Source organism: Microtus ochrogaster, chromosome 15 (genome assembly GCF_000317375.1).
Source record: "Microtus ochrogaster isolate Prairie Vole_2 chromosome 15, MicOch1.0, whole genome shotgun sequence".
NCBI lineage: Eukaryota > Metazoa > Chordata > Mammalia > Rodentia > Cricetidae > Microtus > Microtus ochrogaster.
In genome coordinates this window covers 9,160,775-9,183,237 of record NC_022017.1, presented here as the reverse complement: position 1 = coordinate 9,183,237, position 22,463 = coordinate 9,160,775, and the positions used below count along the sequence as shown (strand labels likewise).

The 22,463-nt window shown below is 45.8% G+C and overlaps 1 protein-coding gene and 1 pseudogene across 2 annotated transcripts in view; both read left to right on the top strand.

Moving 5' to 3' along the window:
• The window catches only part of Ano6 (anoctamin 6), a 170,798-nt gene that overhangs the window by 113,850 nt on the left and 34,485 nt on the right, over positions 1 to 22,463 (top strand). For both annotated transcript variants that reach the window (XM_005354007.3, XM_005354006.3), the window contains 7 exons: positions 3,134 to 3,199; positions 4,216 to 4,500; positions 4,732 to 4,845; positions 6,678 to 6,793; positions 11,130 to 11,264; positions 16,783 to 16,888; positions 20,448 to 20,508. In XM_005354007.3, the coding sequence (XP_005354064.1) occupies positions 3,134 to 3,199; positions 4,216 to 4,500; positions 4,732 to 4,845; positions 6,678 to 6,793; positions 11,130 to 11,264; positions 16,783 to 16,888; positions 20,448 to 20,508 (883 nt within the window). The remainder of the gene's footprint in view (positions 1 to 3,133; positions 3,200 to 4,215; positions 4,501 to 4,731; positions 4,846 to 6,677; positions 6,794 to 11,129; positions 11,265 to 16,782; positions 16,889 to 20,447; positions 20,509 to 22,463) is intronic.
• LOC101991840 lies at positions 1,087 to 1,727 on the top strand (annotated as a pseudogene).

The window sequence follows — 22,463 nt, the reverse complement described above, 5'->3', positions numbered from 1 at the left end:
ACACACTACACACCCATGCCCCCCCTTAGACACACACATATGATGTCCCTCCATACCCAGGCACACACACACGCACACAGACATGCCCACACACACAGACACACACACACTGCACACTCATGCCCCCCCTAAAACACAGACAGACACACACATGATGCCCCTCCACACCCAGACACACACACCCATGGCCCTGCACACACACACACACACACACACACACACACACACACACGGGAGGGGGAGACTGACTACCTGAGATTGGGACTGGTGTGGGCACTTGAAACCTCAAAGCCTACCCCCAGTGGCACACCTCTTCCAACCAGGCCTCACCTCCCAATCCTTCCCAAACAGTTCTATCTACTGGGAACCAAACATTCACATATATGTACTGATGGGGGCCATTCTCATTCAAACTCCACAAAATTCAAGTGTTTTTCTTCACTGGTAAAGATGTGGTCAGGACCAAGGCTGCATCGCCATGAGAAAACAAACAGGAAGGTTGGACTCCAGATGACGAAATACACTGAGGGAAGAATAAACTGAGTTACTCCCCAAGGAGAGCTGGAAATAAGACAGTCCAGGGGTAGAAAAGATCGAAATGTCCAAAGACTCTTTGGAGAGATGGTGAGGAGGGCCTTAGCAGCTCCTAGCACTTGCAGGGCAGCAGGTAGGGAAGCAGCACCTTGAGCCTTGAGTTCAGCTGGGTGGCTCTCTTTGGGGGAGTTCCAGCGCTTGCTTTGGTATCTCTCCGCTGAGTTATCTCGCACATGCACAAAGTGCTATTTGATTATTAATAGATTATGGCATCATTGAGTACAGATAAAACTGTATTAGGTTCCAGTGTTTCTGTGGAATGCTATCAGGGATTACACGTGGACTCAGGGTCAACCATATGCTATGTCCACATTGTATTGAATGGGAGCATTCTGTGTTTGGGACACAGCAGCTCAGGGCCTTCTCTGCTCCTCGGTATCAAGTCAGAAGTGGTACTCCCTGGGAAAAGTGGCTGACTGCTTCCCCTGGATTATTTTGACCTCCGTCTGGCAGCATATAACTGATGGAGTTGTTTTAAAATGAAAGACTCAGGGAAAGGGCGCAGCGTTTGAAACATGGCGGACGACGTAGATCAGCAACAGACCACCAGTACTGTAGAGGAGCCCCTGGATCTCATCAGGCTCAGTTTGGATGAGCGAATTTATGTGAAGATGAGAAACGACAGAGAGCTTCGAGGCAGATTACATGCTTATGATCAACATTTAAATATGATCCTGGGAGATGTGGAAGAAACTGTGACAACAATAGAGATTGATGAAGAGACGTATGAGGAGATATATAAATCAACGAAACGGAACATCCCCATGCTCTTCGTCCGGGGAGATGGTGTTGTTCTAGTTGCCCCTCCATTGAGAGTCGGCTGAGACAGAAGAAGATCCTGTGTAGGAAATGGAGACTTTGCCTCTTGAGATGTACAGAACACTCACAGAGAGAAGCTCACATGCATTCTGATATCAGAAATGACCCAAGGATCTCTCCACCCTCAAGAAAGTTCATTTCCAAGTAACTTATAGCCTCTCAGCTAAATCCCATGTTCCTTTTCTCCAGCCTCCTGTCAGTGTCGCCAGCCTCCTTGCTCTTCAGGAGTTGTTTGCCCATTGTTCTTGGAGTTACTTTCAGGTTGTTTTCTTTAAATTAAATTTGATGTCCCTTTTTTATTTAAAAAAAAAAAAGAAAAGAAAAAGACTCAGTGGTGATTCCCAGTTGTCTTCAGTGAGAGTGTTGCCTCAACTCATCTCTGCCATTATCAGAAATGGAAATTCAGGGAACTGGAGAGATGACTCAGTGGTTTACAGCACTGGCTGCTCTTCCAGAGGTCCTGAGTTCGATTCCCAGCAACCCTATGGTGGCTCACAACTATGTACAGTGGGATCTGATACCCTCTTCTGGGATAAAGGAGTACACGCAGATAGAGCACTCATATACATAAGATAGATAAATAAAATCTTGAAGGAAGGAAAGAAGGAAGAAAAGATGTGGAAATTTGGATATATATGTGTCAGGCCACTTACCTCACACTCTCATGAAGATCTCAAGAGGACACTCCTGTAGTATGAACAGGCGAGAAGTCTTAGGCCCAGGGGACTTGTTTCCTTTCCTGGGTTATAGAGGTGGTAACCAAAGGAAACAGACCTCCAGTCCAAGTGATGGCGATGTTCTTAACTGCCCTCCATCCGCTGTTTCGCTTTGTTGCTTTCACGGCACAACTGCTTCTTCATTGTTTTGTGTCCTTTTTATTCCTGTGATCAACACCAAGTCAAGTCCAACAGCAACTTGGACAAGAAAGGTTTTGTTTCAGCTTAAACCTTATGTCATGAGGGGATCTCAAGACAGAAATTCAGGAGCAGGCCACATGTCTGCATGCTTTCCTTATGTCCTGAGCCTCTCTTTGCAGATGACTGACCATCTAGAACTTGGTACTACATCCAGGCTATCCAGCATCTACTGAATTGGCCATGTAACCAAGGGGGTGCGAGTATATTTGCAGCTGGTTCCCTGTTTTGTATACCTTGCCATGTATATGGCTTTCTGAACATTTCATTGCATATACTGTGAATCTTGTTAGAGTTGTTTGTTCTGTTGTGTTGTAGTCTTAGGTAAGGCATGTTTACAAAGTGTGTGTTTGTGTGTACATGTGTGTGTTTAAATCTACATGCATCTAATATCATCATTTGAATGTATAGTATAGGAACAAAAGTTTAAACATCTGGAATCTTTAACTCTGAAAAATAACATCAGTGAATGGAACTCAAAAAGTTCCTTTTGTGTGCTCTTGGGAGCTAGAGATTGTACCACAGTAATTTTTATGTACCTCCAAAAGACCAAAGCCCCTCCAGGCCAGCCCCACCAGGCCAGTCCTTGACTCTCTAGACAGCATAGGGAATCCAGTACACTCTCTTGATTCCCTTTGAGGCCAATACCTACATATCACCAGCCAACTCATTGTTTCCATTTCAAGCAAATATGTCTCTTTAAGGTCAAAACCCTTGACTATTTTATTTTCTTTTTTTTTTTTTTTAAAAAAGGTCTTTTCTACTAAAACTGGCAAGTCTAACATATGTTCTTGTTTATTTTTCAGAGGAAAAGACAAGCGTATGAGTCCAACCTCATCTGTCACGGCCTGCAGCTGGAAGCAACACGATCGGTAAGTGTTAGTTTATGTGGAACCCTTTGTGAACCGCTGTGCTTGGGAGCTTGTGCATCACGTGGAATTGAGATGTGGCGTGGGAAACGTGCAGCCACAGCCAGACTGCAGGCAGTGTGGGAAGGGAGACAGACAGAGCACATACCACAGGCCAAAGAGATGGTTTGGCAGGCAAAGGCATACGCCACAGAAGCCTGATGGCCCAAGTTCAGTCCCAGGAGTGCAGGACTGGAGGTGAGCGCAGGTTACTGAGAGTGAGCCTCCAACTTCCACACATGACCAACAGATGCACCGTGTGCACGTCTTTCTCTCAGAGGGAATTGTTTCAGTTTTAGAACTTACCGTTTCCTTTGATAGACCGCATATCTATAGCAGAGAGTATGATGTTTTTACATCAGTGGCCATATAGTGTAATGGATAGATATAAAATAGATAAAGCAGCCAATTTCCAGGTTTAGAGGGTTTTTTTTTCATTAGTATAGCATTGCTATGAGTGTTCCAGTGTTGTTATTCTAGGTCACTAACAGATTGTGTGACAACAAATTAGCAGTGACTTCTCTCACTTAGAATATTACTAGTTTGAGTCTTGAGGAATGGCTCTGCAGTTAGGAGCATTTGCTGCTCCTGTAGAGGACCAAAGTTCTATTCTCAGGACATCTTCCTGTAACTCCAGTTCGGAGGGGTCTGAGACTCTCTTCTGGCTGCTGTGTGAAGCACCTGCACAAGTGCACACACACACACACACACACACACACACACACACACGTGCACACACAAATAAAACTTTGCAAGTAAATATTTAAAAAATTGCTACTTCTGGGTTTCTTAATTCAAACTAAAGAATTATCTTTCAGTAGAGAAGGTGTAGTCATTTACTGATCTGATTTTATCTTCACATTTGCTGGAGACCTGTTTACATGGATTTTTCTTTGAAAACCTACTGGAGCATGGGGCTGGGAACATCTGTGCTTTAAAATCAGGAAAACAGTTGTTTGGTTTCTGTTTTTCCCGCCTAGGTTTCTGATGACAAGCTTGTGTTCGTCAAAGTGCACGCGCCCTGGGAAGTGCTGTGCACCTACGCTGAGATCATGCACATCAAACTCCCCCTGAAGCCCAACGACCTGAAAACCCGCTCACCCTTCCACACTCTCAACTGGTTCACCAAGGTGCTCAGCGTGAACGAGAGTGTCATCAAGCCGGAGCAGGAGTTCTTCACTGCCCCATTTGAGAAGAGCCGGATGAATGATTTTTATATCCAAGATAGAGATTCCTTCTTCAACCCTGCCACCAGAAGCCGCATCGTAAGTACTAAGCAGAACACCGTTTCTGTTTCGGTGTGATTTGAAACCTGCTATTGAAGAATTAGCCGCTTGGTTGGGTTCTTGTGGTTCTGTTCTCAAAATATAAAAAAATACTATTATTAGTTTTCTTGGTATCATTTCGGTGCGGACAGATGTCTGCTACACTAAACAATGATTGCATGAGCTTGTTCTACCATCGAGACGACATGGTCTGTTTCAAAATCTTTTTAGGTTTATTTCATCCTCTCTCGAGTCAAATACCAAGTGATGAACAACGTTAACAAATTTGGGATCAATAGACTGGTCAGTTCTGGAATCTACAAGGCAGCGTTCCCTCTGCATGATGTAAGTCAAGTGACAAAACTGGAGGCGTCCAGTGAGTACTCTGGTACCAACCGGGAAGGACTCGACTCCTTGCCCTTCAGTCCTTTACTCTCTGTAAGACTGAGGTAATGGCGGGAAGGATCACTGATGACCCCAGGCGTAGAGACAGGGCTGGGTTTAAAGGACTAGGGAGAATGAGCGGTTCCCTCCCTCGGGCAATGTGGCACCAGTACAGATCACACAGGTCAGCGCTTAGGCTGTGTGAGTTTCTGGAAGAAAAGTCCCACTCTTCTGCTGCCCAGCTAGATAGGCTTGCGAACCATATATCCTCTGTGTCCTTATCAGTAAGGAAGGTGTGGTAATGGTTCCTACCTCACAGAGTTGTTTTCAGAGTTCATGAAATTTATATAAAATAGCAGTCCCTGTCATTTAAGTGATAGCTACTTTCATAATTACTAACAGATGTCATTACCAGAAAAAATCAGGGTCCTTTGTTTGGTAAGGAAAAAAATGTTAGACATTCTCATTTGACATTTTCTGTAAATAGACTTTTCCCCCTTAAAATACTATTTCCAGGCTATATCAGGATGTCAAGAAGAGGGTTTATCGGCGTTCATGTCACAGTGACATAGCCCAAGATTATTGATGTCAAAATAGATAGGTCTGTTCAAAGGCTGCTGTGACCCACTGGAGTGTTTAGTAAGCTCCTAGCATCTCCTATGGATTGAAAATTCTAAATGTGATCACTCCAGTCCTTCATGACCGTGTATGTGGGAGGATACTATATATCTAAAAGTGTTTACAGTACCCTGTCATTGAAATACGTTAAACTCCACATCAATCACATTGTTACTTTGTTGCATTTACTACCAATTTAATCAAAATCTCTACAACCAAAGAAAGCAAAGACTGAGTTTGATCATTGCTACTGTTACTGTGTGTTATGTGCATTGGGGGGTGAAGACAGTCTTAAAGTGTACCATATGTCAGAACAAAACTAGAGCATCAAACAAGGACTTGATTCGCATGGATAAGCAGAGAGTGCGAGGCGGCGACAAGATGGCAAAGACTGAGCCTCCAGGGAGAGCCAGCGTGGCCACCGAGCCTGAAAGTTTGTTCTATTTCTGTGGCCCAGCAAAATTAGCAATGGAAGCCTCTGAACTTCAGAGCCAGCTGAACATCATTCTCTGGATGTCAGTGTGGGGCAGCACAGTCCTAGAATATCCATTTGACATCTGCTGGGTCTTCTCTGTCTCCAAGCCTGGAGTGATCCTGTGTGGTATAGCGGGGAGGCAAACAAAGATCAGGGATGCACCAAGGCTGGGCTCCGTGGTAATATGGTTCTGTGCATGAATGACACTTATTTTCTCTGTGTCATCAATATAATTACTGAACTGAGAGACAATAAAGCACTGGCTATTGCAGTGGCCTGCTGCTATACAATCAGCGGCCGGGTCTGCCCACCATTCATGAAGGACTGCACTTTCAGATAGGTAATCCTTGATTGTGAGGATCTGAGGTCTCAAGTGGCCCAGTTGTCTCATTGATTAACACTGCCTCACTTCAGAACATCAGCATCCAGGGGGCTCCCGCCACCTTCCTGCCTTGTTCCCTAGGAATGACAGCTGCTAGCATCACTGTCCAAGCATACGTTACCATCTCTATTCCCAAACAACCCCCAAGGTCAATAATGTGTTCACCCTTATTTTAGAATCACTAAGAATTAAATGACATGGCTGTCCCTTCCAACAAGTAGGGCCCCAGTTCCCACAAATGGCCATTGGTGCCATATTTAACAGTAAGGTTTATAAGTTGAGGACTGTGGTGCTCATTTCTTCCTTTTGGCTCCTCAGTGCAGATTCAACTATGAGTCGGAGGACCCCAACTGTCCTAGTGAACGTTACCTCCTGTACAGGGAGTGGGCTCACCCGCGGAGCATATACAAGAAGCAGCCCTTGGACCTTATCAGGTGAGCAGGAGAGAGCATTCCAGTGAGAAGGACTCAGGGGTACCCTGTGGTGTCTGTGCATTGCGAACCTGAGGGGCTCAACCAGCTCTGTGATACCCAGGGCTTTCTCAAGGCTTCCCTAGGTACCCATAGTGGATGGATCATAACTTATGTGCCCCCGTGTCTACTCTTAGATCAATGGTGGAGCACTTATCTTAGTAAGGCCTACCTTGGATTTGATTGCTGGTACTGAAAAAAAAAATCTAGTCCCTTCTTATTCCTGTGGGTCCATGTAGGTGGAGTTTTTATCAGGGCTACTGGCTCCAGAATAAATGCACAGAGCCTTAATATTAATGACAAATGCTTGGCCCATAGCTCAGGCTTATTACTAGCTAACTCTCACATTTTAAATTAGCCCATTTTTATTCATCTATGTTGCTACATAGCTCATAACTTATTACCTCATCTTGTGCACGTTCTGCTCCCTCTGTGTCTAGCTGGCATCTCCTCTAACTATGCTCTTCTTCTTCCCAGCATTCTCTCTGCCCCAAAAATCCTGCCTCACCATTGGCCAATCAGTTTTTTATTAGCAATGAGAGCAACCTATTTTCACAGTGTACAGAAGGATTATTCCACTACAGGTCCAGCCAACTCACTTGGCAATCATATGATTGGCCTTTCTGATGTGATGGGCTCAGTCTTGAGTCATTTCACAAGAAGACACTCTCATTGGGATGCTACCGTGAATGGAACTTCTCTCTCAGGGGTTAGAGGTTACCCCTCAGAGATGTAGGATTCTTTGTTGCATAGGAGTAAGTACGAGAGTCATTGGCTCATTGCGAGGTCAGGTTGAACATTTTCAGTGTTGTTCTGCTGTCAGATGTCATTTCAGGATCTCAGAGGAAACTCTGACTGCTTTGGGGCTTGTCTCTCAGAACATCAGGGTCATAATTCAGAAGCTGGTGGTTTGGGCGCTGTGATGTTTGTTGTTGAAGCTCGCCTCTGTCCTGCGTGTTTGCTGCAGTAACACCATCATTGTCTAGGGGCATGGCCTGCTTTGTGTAGGGATACTTAACATGCAGTATTGTGTACTTCTGTTAGCATGGTGCCCTGTCGCCTCTGTTTTTGTGATGGTAGCAGCCATTAAAAATGGTTTGTTAGGTTAATTACTTTATAAAGAATCATTTAATTATCTCATTTGGTCCTCCTTAGTCCTCCCTCATTGGATATTGTCTAGATTATTGTCACACAGGGGTACTTCTGTCAACTCTGATTACCCAGGAGCTAACAGTATGTGGGTGTATACATGTAAACACATTTGGGCATTCATGAGGAACCGGTTTCCGGAGCCTCTGAGACTAAGGAGACCTGTCCAGGTTTCTTACATCAGAGGCCATCACCTTTACATGCCCCGTGCCCCTCCTCCCATCTACCTTAAGCCATCTTTCGATCACTCACAGTCCCTAAAGTGGTGTATGCCATATAAGTGGGTGCTCTGAGGTACTGTCTGGGGAGTGACATCAGGAGAAGAATCTGAAAATATCCATGTAGATGAAATCTGCCCCCAAAGCCTTCAGGCAAGATTGGGTGCGTCCAGCATGGTGCAGCTGTAGACTCCCCTGATGTTTTTAGTTAGCAGTCGGCTGAATCCCTGGGTGTAGGACCCAAGGGTGGCAGGCTGTCTATGTTGCCATCTTTGGGAAGTTTCCATTTCATTCACCTCCTTCTGCAGGAAACCAGATGTGTCTGGCCACAGTACCGTGATTTGATGGGTTCTTATTCTAAGTCAATCAAGTGCATTGCTAATACCCCAGCCCCATCCCAGGTGCTCCCTTCTTCTCACCAGGAACTGCTCACGCACCCAGGCTCTTGACCTTTGTTTCCAGTTCCCTGGGATTATCAAAAGGGGTCGATTTTCTTTTTATAAAACTGAGCCAAGCAAACTAGAAAGAACAATCTGTGGGAAGCCACCTTGCCCCAGGAAAGAAAAGCTCCTCCAACGTCCCCTCATTGACCTCAGAGTGGGAAAAGAAGATAAAGTTTGAGTGGATGGCAGCAAGGATCACTGGAGGATAGAATGACGCTTTGGGAAAATAAAAATGGGATAGGAAAGAGTGTAATGGAGGGTTCAGTCGGCCCCAGAAGTCCAGGTTGGGGGCTGTCTAAAGAGAGCTGTTCATCAGGATGGCTCTTAACCCCTGAGAGAACCGAGTGCACAGAGGAAAACGGACCGAGCAGGCTCCTCAACTCGTCTCTGAAGGGTCATTGGCCAGAAACGATGCCAATGGGATGGAAACAGAGGTGTCGATGTGTGCACGAGGCAGGGGCTGGTGCTCCAGGCTGGAGCAGCAGTGTGTGGAGTGAAATGCATTTGAGATGTGCATCTGGGCAGCAGTTGGAGGGTGCAGCAGGGTCGGATGGCTGGGGACTGTCTGCCCCTTTAATTGCCAGCTGCCAGACTTGGTCATTCTCATTGCAGTCTCAACTCTTGGGAGACTGAGGCAGGAGGATGGGAACTCCAGGCTAGCCTGGGCTACTCAGTGAGACCCTGACACAGAAACAAAATAGTCAAGGCTAACTTTTTAGACTGATACTTTAAGAAAACCCTTTTGGTGGACAATGACCAGAGACTATCACATCCAAAATTAGCCTCTTTATTCCCAGTTTCACATTCCCCGTAGGAGACAGGTCTCTACAGGTCTCAGGTCTGGAGAGCCTTTCTGATTTTGACTCCATTGTACCAGGAATGCTGTAGGAAGAGTTCAGTTCTCTGTCACTGAATATCCATGTGAAGACTGCTTGAACATTTACCTAAATTTGGCAGAATATTTCTCCCATTCGAAAGTTTGACCATTCAGCTTCTAAGGATCCCGGTTTTAAATATGTCATATCCAAAATACATGGTTTATAAGACTTGTGTTGCCCTAATTTGCATTATTTTGACAACACACCTGGGCCAGTCTACTTTATAAAGAATAGAGGTTTACTTCACACACAGTCTGGGGGACTCCAAGTCCAAACAGCGTCGTACTCTTTCTGGTGAGGGGCGTGCTGGTTGTGTCTTCTTAGGGTAGGTGACCTCGTGGCAGGGACGCTGGGGACAAAGGGGGCTAAGCACATGGTGTGACAGGACCTTGTAGTCCTCTTGGAGAGCTAATGGTATCATGAGAACCTGCATAATACCTTCTGAGGTCATTATGCTTCCTGCATGACCTCTCCCTAGGTCTGCCTGTTAAAGGCCCACCACCTATCCCTCCACACTGGGGAGCAGGCTTCCAGCCCACAAGCCTTTTGCCATCATGGAAGCCTCTTTGAAAGCAGAGCAAGAATATAGTAAAGAGAAAGTGGGCTGAAATGGCCCAACCCTTGCCAACGTGCTATCTCCAGGCACTACCCCAAGCCTGCTATTTTCCGGCTGTCCAGACACAGAGCCCTAGTTAAGTGAACATGTCACCCTCTGCTCCTCTCATGTCCTAACTCACTCCATTGGCTCCTAGCCTTTCTTTGAAGCCTGTGGCGCTGGACGGACCTCCAGCCTCCCAGGAATCTAGGCTGTGCTCACAACTGAGTTCCCGCTAGGTGAGGCCCAAGGAGACTTGCTCAGCTCCATGGTGAACCTACAATTCCTCGTAAGTCTCTCTTGTTTCCACAGACCAAGATGGAGACAGTAGAAAGCCCGCAGCACAGCAACTGCCTGGGCCTCGCTTGCTGCACTGGCAGGAATAGCTTGTGCCTGCTTCTTGTTCATTCTCTTACCCGTGGTCACAAAGAAAGTAGTGTTTTGTGAAAAAGAGCGACTTATATTTTCCTACTAGTTTTCCTTTAGTGCACCATAGGTATATAGGTATGTGTGTAGAGAAGTCACGGTTGGTATGTGGGGTAGCACCAGCTGGGGTCAGGGGTACCAACTGTTTTCTTAGAAATGGACCCCGTACATGGAAAGACCACTGTATCAGCAGTAAGGTTTGGGTTTTATACTTCACTTCTTGTTCTTTCTTTGAGAACATAATAGTGGGTAGCTGAATAGGCTGCAGACTCCCACATATTAGAGGGTCTTTCAGAGACTAACACAGTGCTTGTCTTCATCAAGAACAAGGGACACCCCCTCTGGCCCCTCTGCTGCGCTTTTCCCTTCATTGGTCACTTTGAAACTCCCTCTGCCTCTGCACATGTAACATCCTTTCTGTCCCATAGTTAAAATGAGGCGCCGCTGTGAAGGTGAGCATGCGGGAGGGGTGAACTGAACGGGAGTGTTTATGTAAAAAGCTTCCTTTACTTAAAACCCAAACAGCCATGCTAGGATGAAGCTACACAGCGATGATCCTCTTAAAAACACCTTCTCTCTCTCTCTCTCCAGGAAGTATTACGGAGAGAAGATTGGAATCTACTTTGCTTGGCTGGGCTACTACACGCAGATGCTTCTGCTTGCAGCTGTGGTAGGCGTGGCCTGCTTCCTCTATGGATACTTCAGCCAGGATAACTGCAGTTGGAGGTACTCTCTCTTTCACACTGATTGGTCATGACAGTGTTTCCAGGGCTATAGATTGTCTGGTAAAGGAGACGCCATTGCGTGATCTCTCCCCTTTGTTCCGAGAATTGGAGCGAATGAAAGGAAACATTTCTCTCAGATAAGCCAACACAGCCTCCCTCTGACAGGAGCACAATATCTCAGATTTCAGAACAAAACAAAACACGCTGACATCTTCAGATAGTTCTTTCTTCGAAAAAGAAAGAGATCGGGTTGCCCTTGAACTTCTGAGGAATGCTTCACAGCCTTGCGGATCTGGGCCAAGAAAAGCTCTGAATTCTTATGGTTCCAGTGAGAAGGCTGGTGGTTTTCTGTGTTGAGAAATGACTTTTTCTTAAATTATATGAAAAGTTGCATGATCAGAAACTCGAGTACCTCAGTTGCGGTTTTGTGTTTTTTGATTTTACAAAATTATTTCTTACCATGTTGGGAGGTGGGGATAACTCAGCACCTAGGAATCTGTTTGTGGTTGATACTGTCATTTAAATGCCAGCTTCATCTAAAAGGGGGTCCCCGGGTGCTGTGGCACTTGGGACGGTGCTGCTATCATGTGTCTGCTTTTGATGTTCACTGTGCCAGACACTGTCTCTTGGTGAACTGGCCTCAGTCCAGGTGGAACAGGCAGGTTGTGGTTTCTGGGCTTCAGTACTGAGGTGGTAAATTCTTTCAAGCCCTGAGCATGTCATCTTGGCTCTGAGGTGGGGTGTTTGCTTGTGACCCTGATGACTTAGCCTGACAGGCTGCAGGGCCTGTGTGTCCGGGATGTCTGTTTGAAGTCCTCTATCTCTCTCCCTTCATGAGAAGGAATTTGCAGCCAAGGACTGAATGTTGCTATCTTCTCCCTGTTTGCCTTTGTCTTCTTGGCTGGGCTAATATTGTTCCACTGCTGCATGGCATCTCAGAATAGAACTTTCGACTGAGCGGGTTTCCCTTTGCAAGGTCCATTTGTGTGTGTGTGTGTGTGTGTGTGTGTGTGTGTGTGTGTGTGTGTGTGTATCGGATGTTGGCTGTGGTCCATGCCCAGGAGTGCGAGAGCACATAGAAGCCAGAGCAGAACTTGCGCTTGCTCTCCTTGCAGACAGTCTCATCACCTGAGGCAGCATCTCTCACTGAGGCAGAAGCTCACCTTTCCTCCTAGGTTGGCTCACCATTGAGCTCCTGGGGTCATGCTGTCTCTACTCCCCAGTGCAGGTGTGTGCAGCCCTGTGTGGATTATTACATGGGTGCTGGTGATGAGAGGCCCACAGAGCAAATACTGTTACCCATGAAGCCATCACCCCTGTCTCAGGTTTTTATAAACCTTTCGTAAGTAACCGTGATAGTCACATAGTACCTGACACTTCACACAGATTATGGGAAATAAAAAAGGGAGTCTTAGAGACATACTACCGGTATCCAAAACTACTTGACTTTACTTCAATTAAATGCTGTCAACAGAGCCTAAAGGGCCATACTAGTAGGACCCTGGAGAACTGTAGTTCTGAGAAGAGTGTGGACTTGGAGGCCCAGCTTAAGAGGCTTCAGAAGGGAACACTATTAGTCAGGGGCTAGACACCATTCCTGTGATGGTTTGGCAAAGAATCTTGCTTCTTTCTACCCATGTCCCTAGAACTAAATTAAAAATGAATGGAGTAATTTGGGGTGGGGGCAGAGGCAATAAGGCCTCATGATATTGAATCTGCCCCATGGTTGTTATTAGTGACTCATACATATTTATCATGAAAAAGAACACATGAGGCAGAAATACCAAACGTAGTTTTGAAAGAAAAGGGGTCCTAGGAAGCCTAATGTTATCGCCAAAGAATGTGCTAGAAGAGAGGCTATAGTTGTAAGGGAGATTAGCTGCATTAAGGAGAGGTCTGCTCTGCACTAGAACAAAGGAAAGGGTTCACCCAGAGCAAGGCCCTCCCACCTGAACTTCCAGTTTGGGGTGTGTGTGGGGGGGGAAACATTATCCCACTGCCTCCGGACTCGAGGTTTCCAATAGGGAGCCAGCTTTTTTCTCTGAGGAGCGTTGTGTGTCACCAGTTACGAGTCTCTCTCTGCTGTTGGGATTCTTCCCTTGGGCTCTGTCTTAGCCTCTGAGTATGGTCTTTGAGTGTATCCTTCTTAGAGCCTGCCGAGTTTCTCAGATGTAAAGCTTTCATGAAAATTTGGAAGGTTTTGGCCATCCTTCTATTATTCCCTCTATCGTTTTTTTTTTTCCCTTCTGCAGCTTGCAGGATGCATGTGCTGGTGTGTTTGATGGAGTCCCACTGGTATCTGAAGCTGGATTCATGGGTGTCTCCTATTCCTTTCCATTTCTCAGACTGTAATGTTAACAGACACAACACTAAGTGTCTTATCTGCAGAGGAGCGCCTTTCGTGAAGTTTTTTCATTGATGTTACTGTGCTTTGCTTAAGAGTCTAGTTAGTTCCCTTTAACCTGCTACTTTCCCATTTGGTGAGACACGCTCACATTGTTTCTTTAACTCCTTACGGGTGATTTCCTTGAGTTCTCCACGCATACTTGCTTATCTGAAGACTTTAATAAATAGAATGTGCTGGCATCCCTGGTTGACCCTTGCTCTGTTACTTCTGAACTTCTGAAGTACTTCTCTGAACTTCTCAGGTTTCTGATGTGCCTGCTACTTGCAATGTTGGGAATTTGACATTTTAAATATTTCACTGTAAGAACCTTGGGAATGAGATTTCCCCTCAGGGTTTGTTGCTGCTTCTGCTGGTTCCACCGCCTCTGCTGCTCTTGCTCCTTTCCTGGACTGAGCCCAGGGTCTGTATTACTTGCCTTTTATGGGCACTAAAGTCTGTGTTCAGGAGATCTTTAGACAGGAGTTGGATTGCAGTGATTTCCTTGGTGCTGGGCTCTGCCCTTTGCCCGTGTTCCAGTGGACAGTATCCAGCTCTCTTGAGGCTTCCTTCCGGGTTATGCAGAACCCCCAGGGTTAGCCTCCAGGTTCTCAGATCTTTTCTGCCTTGTGTACTGTAGCCCACATGCATGCGGCCCTTCTACATCTCACAGATATGTTGAAGGTGTCTGTGGATAGAGCATGCCTAGTTCTTCCTTTAAAGTTTTTGAGTTTACATCTGCGGTTACTACCGACACAAGCAGGTGCTATTTTAGTAATTCGTGGAGATTCTTAAAGCACACATGGAGGATTGGGCTTTCTCCCAGTCTGAGCTCTGGGTATGAGGTGAAAAAATGACAAAGCTCACCATGAAGCTGTTCCAGGGAGATGCTGGGCAGGTCAAACACTGACACGCCTGGCGAGGGGTCCCTGGAGCAGCTACAGACGCTGTTTGCCCCACTCGGCTGCTGGGAGGCTGCTCTCGTTCATAGTGGATGGACGGCTGCTGGGTTTTAAGGCTGCCACGAACCTGGGGAGACACGCATGGCAACCAGCCTAAAGAACATGCTACAAAGCTGTGTTCTTCACGCATTGACCAGCCCCTTCTCACACAACACACACACACACACGATGGGAGGGTCATTAGGCGATTGTAAGCATTCAGTTAACTTTCAGAGTTCAGGAAAGGGTGAGATTGAACATTCTTGTCATTGCTCTCATTGACTCTGTGAATGAGTAGGTTTGTTGAGCGCTTACTCAGCTCTCTCAGACTTGCTTCCCAAACCCCCTCATTTCTCTGGGTTGTTTGCATGGTCACCTGACCAGCGATAATGCTGGCCCCATTCTGTATAAAATGGTATCACCAGGAGGAGCAATCTACAACCTCTTGTGTCTTCTCAGTAAATCTTAAATGTATTAGTAACTTCCTTTGTGTCTTCTTCCATGTTGACAGCATTTCTCCTTAACCTAAGATTGTTTCAATATTCTTTTATTGTTATTTTCTTCTTTAAAAAGTATCTTTCATTTTCAGTTCTGTGTGTGCCTATGTGTGTGTGTGCCTATGTGTGTATGTCTATGCGTGTGTGCATGCACACACATGAGTGCACAGATGCCCCCAAAAGCCAGAGAGGGCATCAGGTCCCCCAGAACTAGAGTTACAGGCAGTTGTGAGCCGCCCTATGTAGGTGCTGGGGACCCAATTCAGGTTCTCTGCAACAGGAGAATGTACTCTTTCACTGTGGAGCCCATCTCTGGTCCCATTTATCTCTTTTTCCAATTCTGTAGTTGTCATTCTCATTTCTTAAGTGGAATTTATTTTGGTGATACGATTGTGGTTTACTTAAGTTCTTGTTCTTTGTAATGTCACAAATTGAACTGTCCATTCTAGTCTCCCTAATTTTGGGACCAGATCTTTGGATATAGGTAGAAATCTTTGCATGTTTCCTTTTGTGCTGGTAGTTGATTGTTTTAGCTTGTGCCAGCAGGTACCCAATTTGTAACTCATCTATTCTGAACTTTGGGTCTTCTATGAGATGAGTAGATTAAATGGAAGCTATCTAACACAAATTCTGATCTGTCCAAGCAATTCTGAAAATCATAGTGCAGGTCTTAGCTATATTTGACAAAATTTTTTTGTTTTTTCCCTATAAATCTTAATACATCTTTAATTAGATTCATTTTTAGACACTGTATTTTTTAAGCTACTGAAAAACAGGTTTTGAAAATTATTTCCCAATTGTTACAGGTAGATAAGGAGAAAATCTCTTTTGTTTCCCTGTGTATACTTTATATATTGATTTTGTATCCACAAACTTTACTAAATATGCTCTTATTATCTCTGGATTCAAGGCCACACATAATGCTTTGACAAATACTAGGATCTGTGGGGAACAGGGGAAGGAGTTAAGATGCTTCTGTCTGAGGCTCATGAAAAGAGAAGTAGAAGTGTAATTTCTATACCAAATAAAGCCAGCTCCTGGAGGGGTTTGTGGAAGATGGCGGGTTCCTGGGTGGATGTGGGGACAGTAGGTTTCCCTCCTCCCTGTACTCACAGCCTGGCTTCTCTGGCTCTCTGTGACCTTCAACCAAAGCAGCTATAGAGGAGGACCCTTTGTATACCCTGAGTTAAGGGTAGATTTGGGCATTGTATGATATTCTCAAAAGATTAATTAAAAATATTATATTAAAATATTAGAAGCTGGAGAAATGCCTAAGTGGTTAAGAACACTGACTGCTCTTCCAGTCAGTGTTCAATTCCCAGCACCCACTTGCTGGCTCACAACCATCTGTAAATCCAGTCCCAGAGAATCCCAATGTCCACTTTGACTTCTGTGCACATGGTGCATAGACATACGTGCTGGCCAAACACTCACCCAGATAAATAAAAATAAAGGTTAAAAAAGTTTTTAAATATGCAAGAAAAATATTTTTAAAGAAGTAGACCATTTACTATCCCATATGCTTTTTATAGCTTCTACATGACAAGCCTTCATCAGAGTTATGACTGTCACCTGTGATCCTGTTTCATAGGCTTCAGTTTTGTGGCTTGTCGTGGGTAGACTTGGATTTCTTATGTGTCTAGAAAACGAAAGCCTTCTGCTAAGGATTCTGAGTTGCTTTATTTTCTCTTTTGTTAGCAAAGAGGTCTGTGATCCTGATATCGGTGGCCAGATCCTGATGTGTCCCCAGTGCGACAAGCTGTGTCCGTTCTGGAGGCTGAATGTCACCTGTGAGTCTTCCAAGGTAATGTTTGCTCTTCCAGATGTTTACACAGAATAATCGCTTAATCATAACATATAAATTACTCCTCCTCTGGGGAAATAGAAACGAGTTCCCCCCACCCTGGAAGGGAGTGTACAGTGGACTTGCTTCTGCTACATTTCCAGATCATAAACCGAGTGGCAGCTTAGTCCCAGGAAAGGAAGGACGTGCTGGGTTTGACCCTAGTGAAGTATCTCAGGTACCCATCTAACAAATATCTCAAGCTCAGCTTATTTTGAGTCGTAAAGTTTTCATTTTCTCAGGGTTAGGGGCTGCCCTACCTCTGAGCTGTAACCTCAGCCATGGGTTTACTGTTGCAAGTGTTTGCCTTAAGTCAAGTGAGCGGAAACCTAAAATGTGTGCTTCTGAAGCCTGACGTTTGTTATGCAGTTTGTATTTCTTCCCCTTTCAAAGCATGGGTTTTTAAAGGCACTGCTGGTCAGTTAAGACTATTGCTGTTCATGCAGAAGGAAGGGTTTGTAACTCAGTGATTGGTAAGATACTTGCCAGACACATGACTCCCCGAATACTAGCAAGTGGGGGCAGGCTGCCTGGGTCTTAAGAACACTGAGATAGGAGGGGTATGCTGAGCAGCAGTGGGCTTAACAGACAGCTTGATCGCTTAGGTCCTCAGCTTCCAGCCTGGAAAATGAGAAACTGATTCTGCCTACATCATAGGAGCTTTTCCTCTGCAAGGAGGAAACCAGCCTGGCCTCTCGTGACTGCAATGGTCTCTGATGGGACTCTTCTCTGTCCTCTTGGCCTGCCACAGGAGGCTCGGGATCATCGCTTGGGCCTGGGACATTCTGACCTAGTCCATAGAAGCCTCCCTTTTCAGGAGTAGTGCTAGAGTGCTGACTTTTATACTCTAGTATTGTTGTCGACTGTGTGTGCGCACGTGCACGTGTGTTTGTGAGTGTGTGAATGCACACAAGCAAGCCTTAAAGCGAGAGGACAGTTGTGTGAAACTGGTTTTCCCTTTCCGTTTTGGGGTTCCAAGTTACCAGGTTTGTGCAGCAAACCGGCTGAGCCATCTTTCTAGACCTGAATCATGCAGTGCTGATAACATTGGCACCCAGCACCTGTGATGTTGGGAGCGTCGTTGTCTCATTTTACAAGCTGAAACACTGAGGCCCTGAGAGACAAAGGGGTGTGTTCCGCTCACACACCTAGAGACTGTCAGGGTCAGAGGCTGCAGCAGGTCTATGCTGCTCACATGGCCATGCCACATTCCTCACTGGCTGGTGGCACCAGGCACACAGCCCTGAAATCCAGATTTGTGTCTGAAAAACTTGCCCCGCTACTAGTTACGATGCTTGGGGTGCGTTGTCAGCCTTATCGATTTCTACACTTAATTAATAGATTTAAAAAGATTTAACTGCCTGCCCCCTTGAGCCAAGTCAGTGCTTAGACTATGAACTAGTAGCCTGTGTGTTGTGGCTTACACCAAGACTCAGGTGAGCTGCTGGTCACTGGTTTGGGGCTGATAAATTAAGACACTTGTTATTCATTTCCAGAGGCTCTGGCCCTGAGACAGGTGCAGTGGAGATACACCCAGGAAGCCACAGTGGAAGGTCCCTACTTAAGATGCCCGTCCCTCCTCCCTCTCCTCACCCATGCTCTCATTCCTTAGACTCCATCTACCCCACCTTAGCTTAGAACTTTGAAGTGTCTTTCATTGTTCGGGGTACTGGGGATCTTCGGCTCTGTTGTTTTTCCTAGAAGACTTCTTGAATCTTGTGGGAGTCATGGACAAAGAGAAGGAGACGAAGACCAGCTTCTGAGAGAAAGGATGGGAAGAGTGGGGAGGAGTATCTTCCTTCTTCTGTCTTTACCACATAGATTCACTTACTAATGTATACCTCTCTTCTGAGGAGATGTTCACTAACCGACAGCTGACGTGGGGCTGGTCCCCTGTGCCAGCTGCCAGTTGCGCTAAGTCAGGTTGCTATGCATGTCCCTTACTGTCTCCCTAGTCCTACTCCCATAGCTCTTGTGGGACAAAGCAGAAGGTCAAATGTCTACTTCGTGCCCTGTGCCCATGGTTCTCACCATGTGTATGTGACTAGCATGGCAGCTTCATCTGTGTCTACCCCTGTGCTGAGATACCAGGCATATCCCTCCTTGGGCGCTAGGCAGTTGGCATGGCGTGTACCAATTTCAAACCTGGAGTGACACTGGATGGGATCTTAAGAAGGAGATTCCATATTTGGAATCTTTTTGGGGTCTGCTCTTTGTGTGCAGGTATTTGTGATAAGGGGTAGAACATCATGGTGAAAGACATCTCAGAGCAGGTGGGTGTCCCGGAAGCAAAGATGAAAGATATGAAAGCATCGTTTGTGGGACCCCATCTTCAGCTCTAGGCTGCGGGACATCTGGCTGCGACAAAGCCCATCTTCCTTGAGCTGAAGGGTTTTTTTTTAAAAGAGCAATTGTTCCAGGAGGCCATTTAGAGAGTCATGCTGTTTGATCAAAGTCGACATGGATTGGTTGAGGGAACTTATATCTGCTTCGGAAACCAGGTGAATGAGAACGTACCTAACTAGATAATATGTCTTATGAAAATAACCAATGGTTTTGCATACATGAAAATGACATCACTTTGGGTATAAAAAGCAACCCCCCCCCAAAAAAAACTATCCAAAGCAAAGTACACTTCCTACTCAGAAACAACTTTGAATATGCTGTCACTGAATATATGTGAAGTTAGTTTCCTTGTCCCTCAGAGCCTTCGTCCACCCCCCACCCCCTTTACTCTTCACGTTTCCCACTTTTCTGTTAGCTTCGTGGGGTCTATCTTTAGGACTTTTTAGACGCTCACTAATAAAAGTTGGTACCCAGTGAAAGTTTCCAGGAAGGCATAAAGGCTGTGTATCTATCAGCAAAGAGATCAAGTTTGGCAGTAGAGAGAGTAAGTAATCCTTTATAATAACTGCACAGGTGACCTGATGGAGCCACCTGTCCAGCCCTTGTCCCGCTGTTCCAGAGCAGAGCCGCCCTTGGGCTGAGGAGGCAGAGTGCGCCTGAAGAAAAGCCAATACCACATAAACAGCTTTGTGTGTGTGTGTGTGTGTGTGTGTGTGTGTGTGTGTGTGTGTGTGTGTGTGTGTGTTTAAATAAGCACAGAAGTATTTCTAGAACTTATCCTCTGAGGGGATTGAAACAACGATAAGAGGCAAATCAGAAAGTTGCTTAGAGGGCACTGGATTCTTACAGCCGCTGGCTGCGTCCTTCCTTCCTCTTGACAGCTCATAAAAGCAGCTCTAACGGCCTGCAATCTTAGCAGATACGTCCTATTGCTTTATCGCGGTGTGAGGAGGTTTCCCCTAGAAAATGCACTCGGGTTCAGACGGTGAAAGCTGTTTGCTTTTATAAAGTGGGAGAAATTCCATCTGTGGGTACACTGTACGTGTAGCGATTGCTAAACCAGCACCGGCCCTCGCGAGCGCTCAAGCTGCAGAATACGCAGAGCGTTATGTATTTGCTGACTTCTGATAAGCGAACGATTCACTTATTTGCGTGTCATTGCTGTATTTTCCAGAAATTGTGCATCTTTGACAGTTTTGGAACCCTGGTCTTTGCCGTGTTTATGGGAGTGTGGGGTAAGTTACTTTCGCTTTTCTCTCGGTTTGACGGTGTTGGTGCAATCTGACATAAGCTCTTGAAGTCACCCACTTTCAGGACCATGTCTTGGCTGAGCTTCATTTGTTGATGTCATTAGAGTTTGCTGTATGAAAATCTACCTCAAAGGCTGTGGCTTCCCCAACACCCCTGGTTTCTCATTTCATTATTTCTCTCAATTCCGAGTCACACATAGCCTGGCTCAGCTGGTCTCTGTGGTAAGCTACTGGCTCCATTGGAAAGAGGTGATCTGACAGCAAGAAGCCTGGCTTGGTCTGGAGGGTTTCATGTGGTTTCTCACCCTCAAAATGGTCTCACCTAGGATTCTTTATGGGGCTTCAGAGCTACAAAAGGAAGCAAAGAAACACAGTGTTTCAGCAACTTTAAAAGTTATTGATATTTATTCTTTGAGAATTTCATTCATCTATGCACACTGAAATATGATCACATATAACCCCCACCTCCCCTCTCCAGTTCCCCCCAGATCCTCTCTCAACTTCATGGACTCCTTTTCTTTTCTAGAATAGCCTGCTAAGTCCAGTGAGTGCTATGTGGGTGTGCCACCATCCACTGGAGCAGGGACACCTACCCCTCGCCACCCCTCCAAAGAATGAGTCTTCCTTCCCAAACAGCGACTGAACTCCAGCAGATCCTTAGTTAGGGGTGGGATCTTGTGAGCTCACCCCCAGTCTTGTAATTTGGGCTGGCTTCTTTTGTGCGGGTATCCTAAAGGTAACCACGGCTGCCTGAGTTTGTGGAGTTCAGCAGATGTCCCATTTAGGGCTAAGCACACGTGGTTACTTGTTCTCAGCTCTTTGCCCAATTATAAGTGTTTGTTAACTGATGCCTAGCATGAGGAAAAGCTTCTCTTCTGAGGCTGAGAGCAGCTCAGATCTATGGGTTTAAATAAAATTTCCAGGACAGCTTGACAACATAAGCATTTAACAAAGCGGCAATAGTAGGTCCCACCCTAGGGCCTATGACCTCTTCAGCCATGGGCTTTTGGACAGGTTTGTAGTACCAGGCCTGAAATCTTTCCTGTGAGACAGACACCAAACCCCATCAGAAAACAATTGATTGCCTTTTAAAAGTCATGCCACTATCGCCCCCTGAGTACCAACTTGCTAGGCAAGATGTAACCACATATGCAACAGTGGCATCAGGCCTGTTATTGCATTGTTTGCCAATGTCCCATCAGCTGCAACAAGTCAGGCAGCCAAGCCTAAGCAGTGAGGGATGAGATGAAGGAGACTACCTAAGGGCAAAGGGCACGAGTCATTGGAAGCCATTACAGTTTCAGGACCCATTATCCCAAGTGCTCAGGACCAGAGTGTTTCAGAACTCAGACTAGTTTCCTCCTCTTCTCCTCTTCTTCCTCTTCCTCCTCCCCTTGATAGGACTATCATAGGAACATCCATAAACAGAAAATACAAAATCTAAAATATTCCGAAATCACAGCATTATTGTAAGTCAGCACTCAGCATGGTTTGTAGGTCAGGGATGCTTATCCCCATGCTACAACTCCCACAGCTGGGATCCAGCCTGGGGGTGAAGGGGAAGGCGCAGAGCAGCATGGGAGTACTATGAGCTTGCTTCATAGGAAAGAGGCATTCTTAACATGTAAGTTCTACACAGGCACTGGGGGCTGCTCATGCTTTTTAATCTGTGTAGCGTCGATAGCATAATGAGGAAGGCATTTTATTTCAATGCAGACTTTTGAGTGTTTCATTAGTGTAAATATTCTTATGTAGAGGAAAAGTTCCCATTCTCAAAGGTGCATGAGTTTCATTTCCAGGTGTAGGCTGGGATCAGCAGCATCATGTTATAGGAAAGAGCAAGGAAGAAACTAAACCATGCCTCTCAGCCTGAAAGGCGAGACATCAGTGCAGGCAGAAGTGGGCATTGAGGGTCCTTGCAGGGTGGGTGGTGGCTGTAC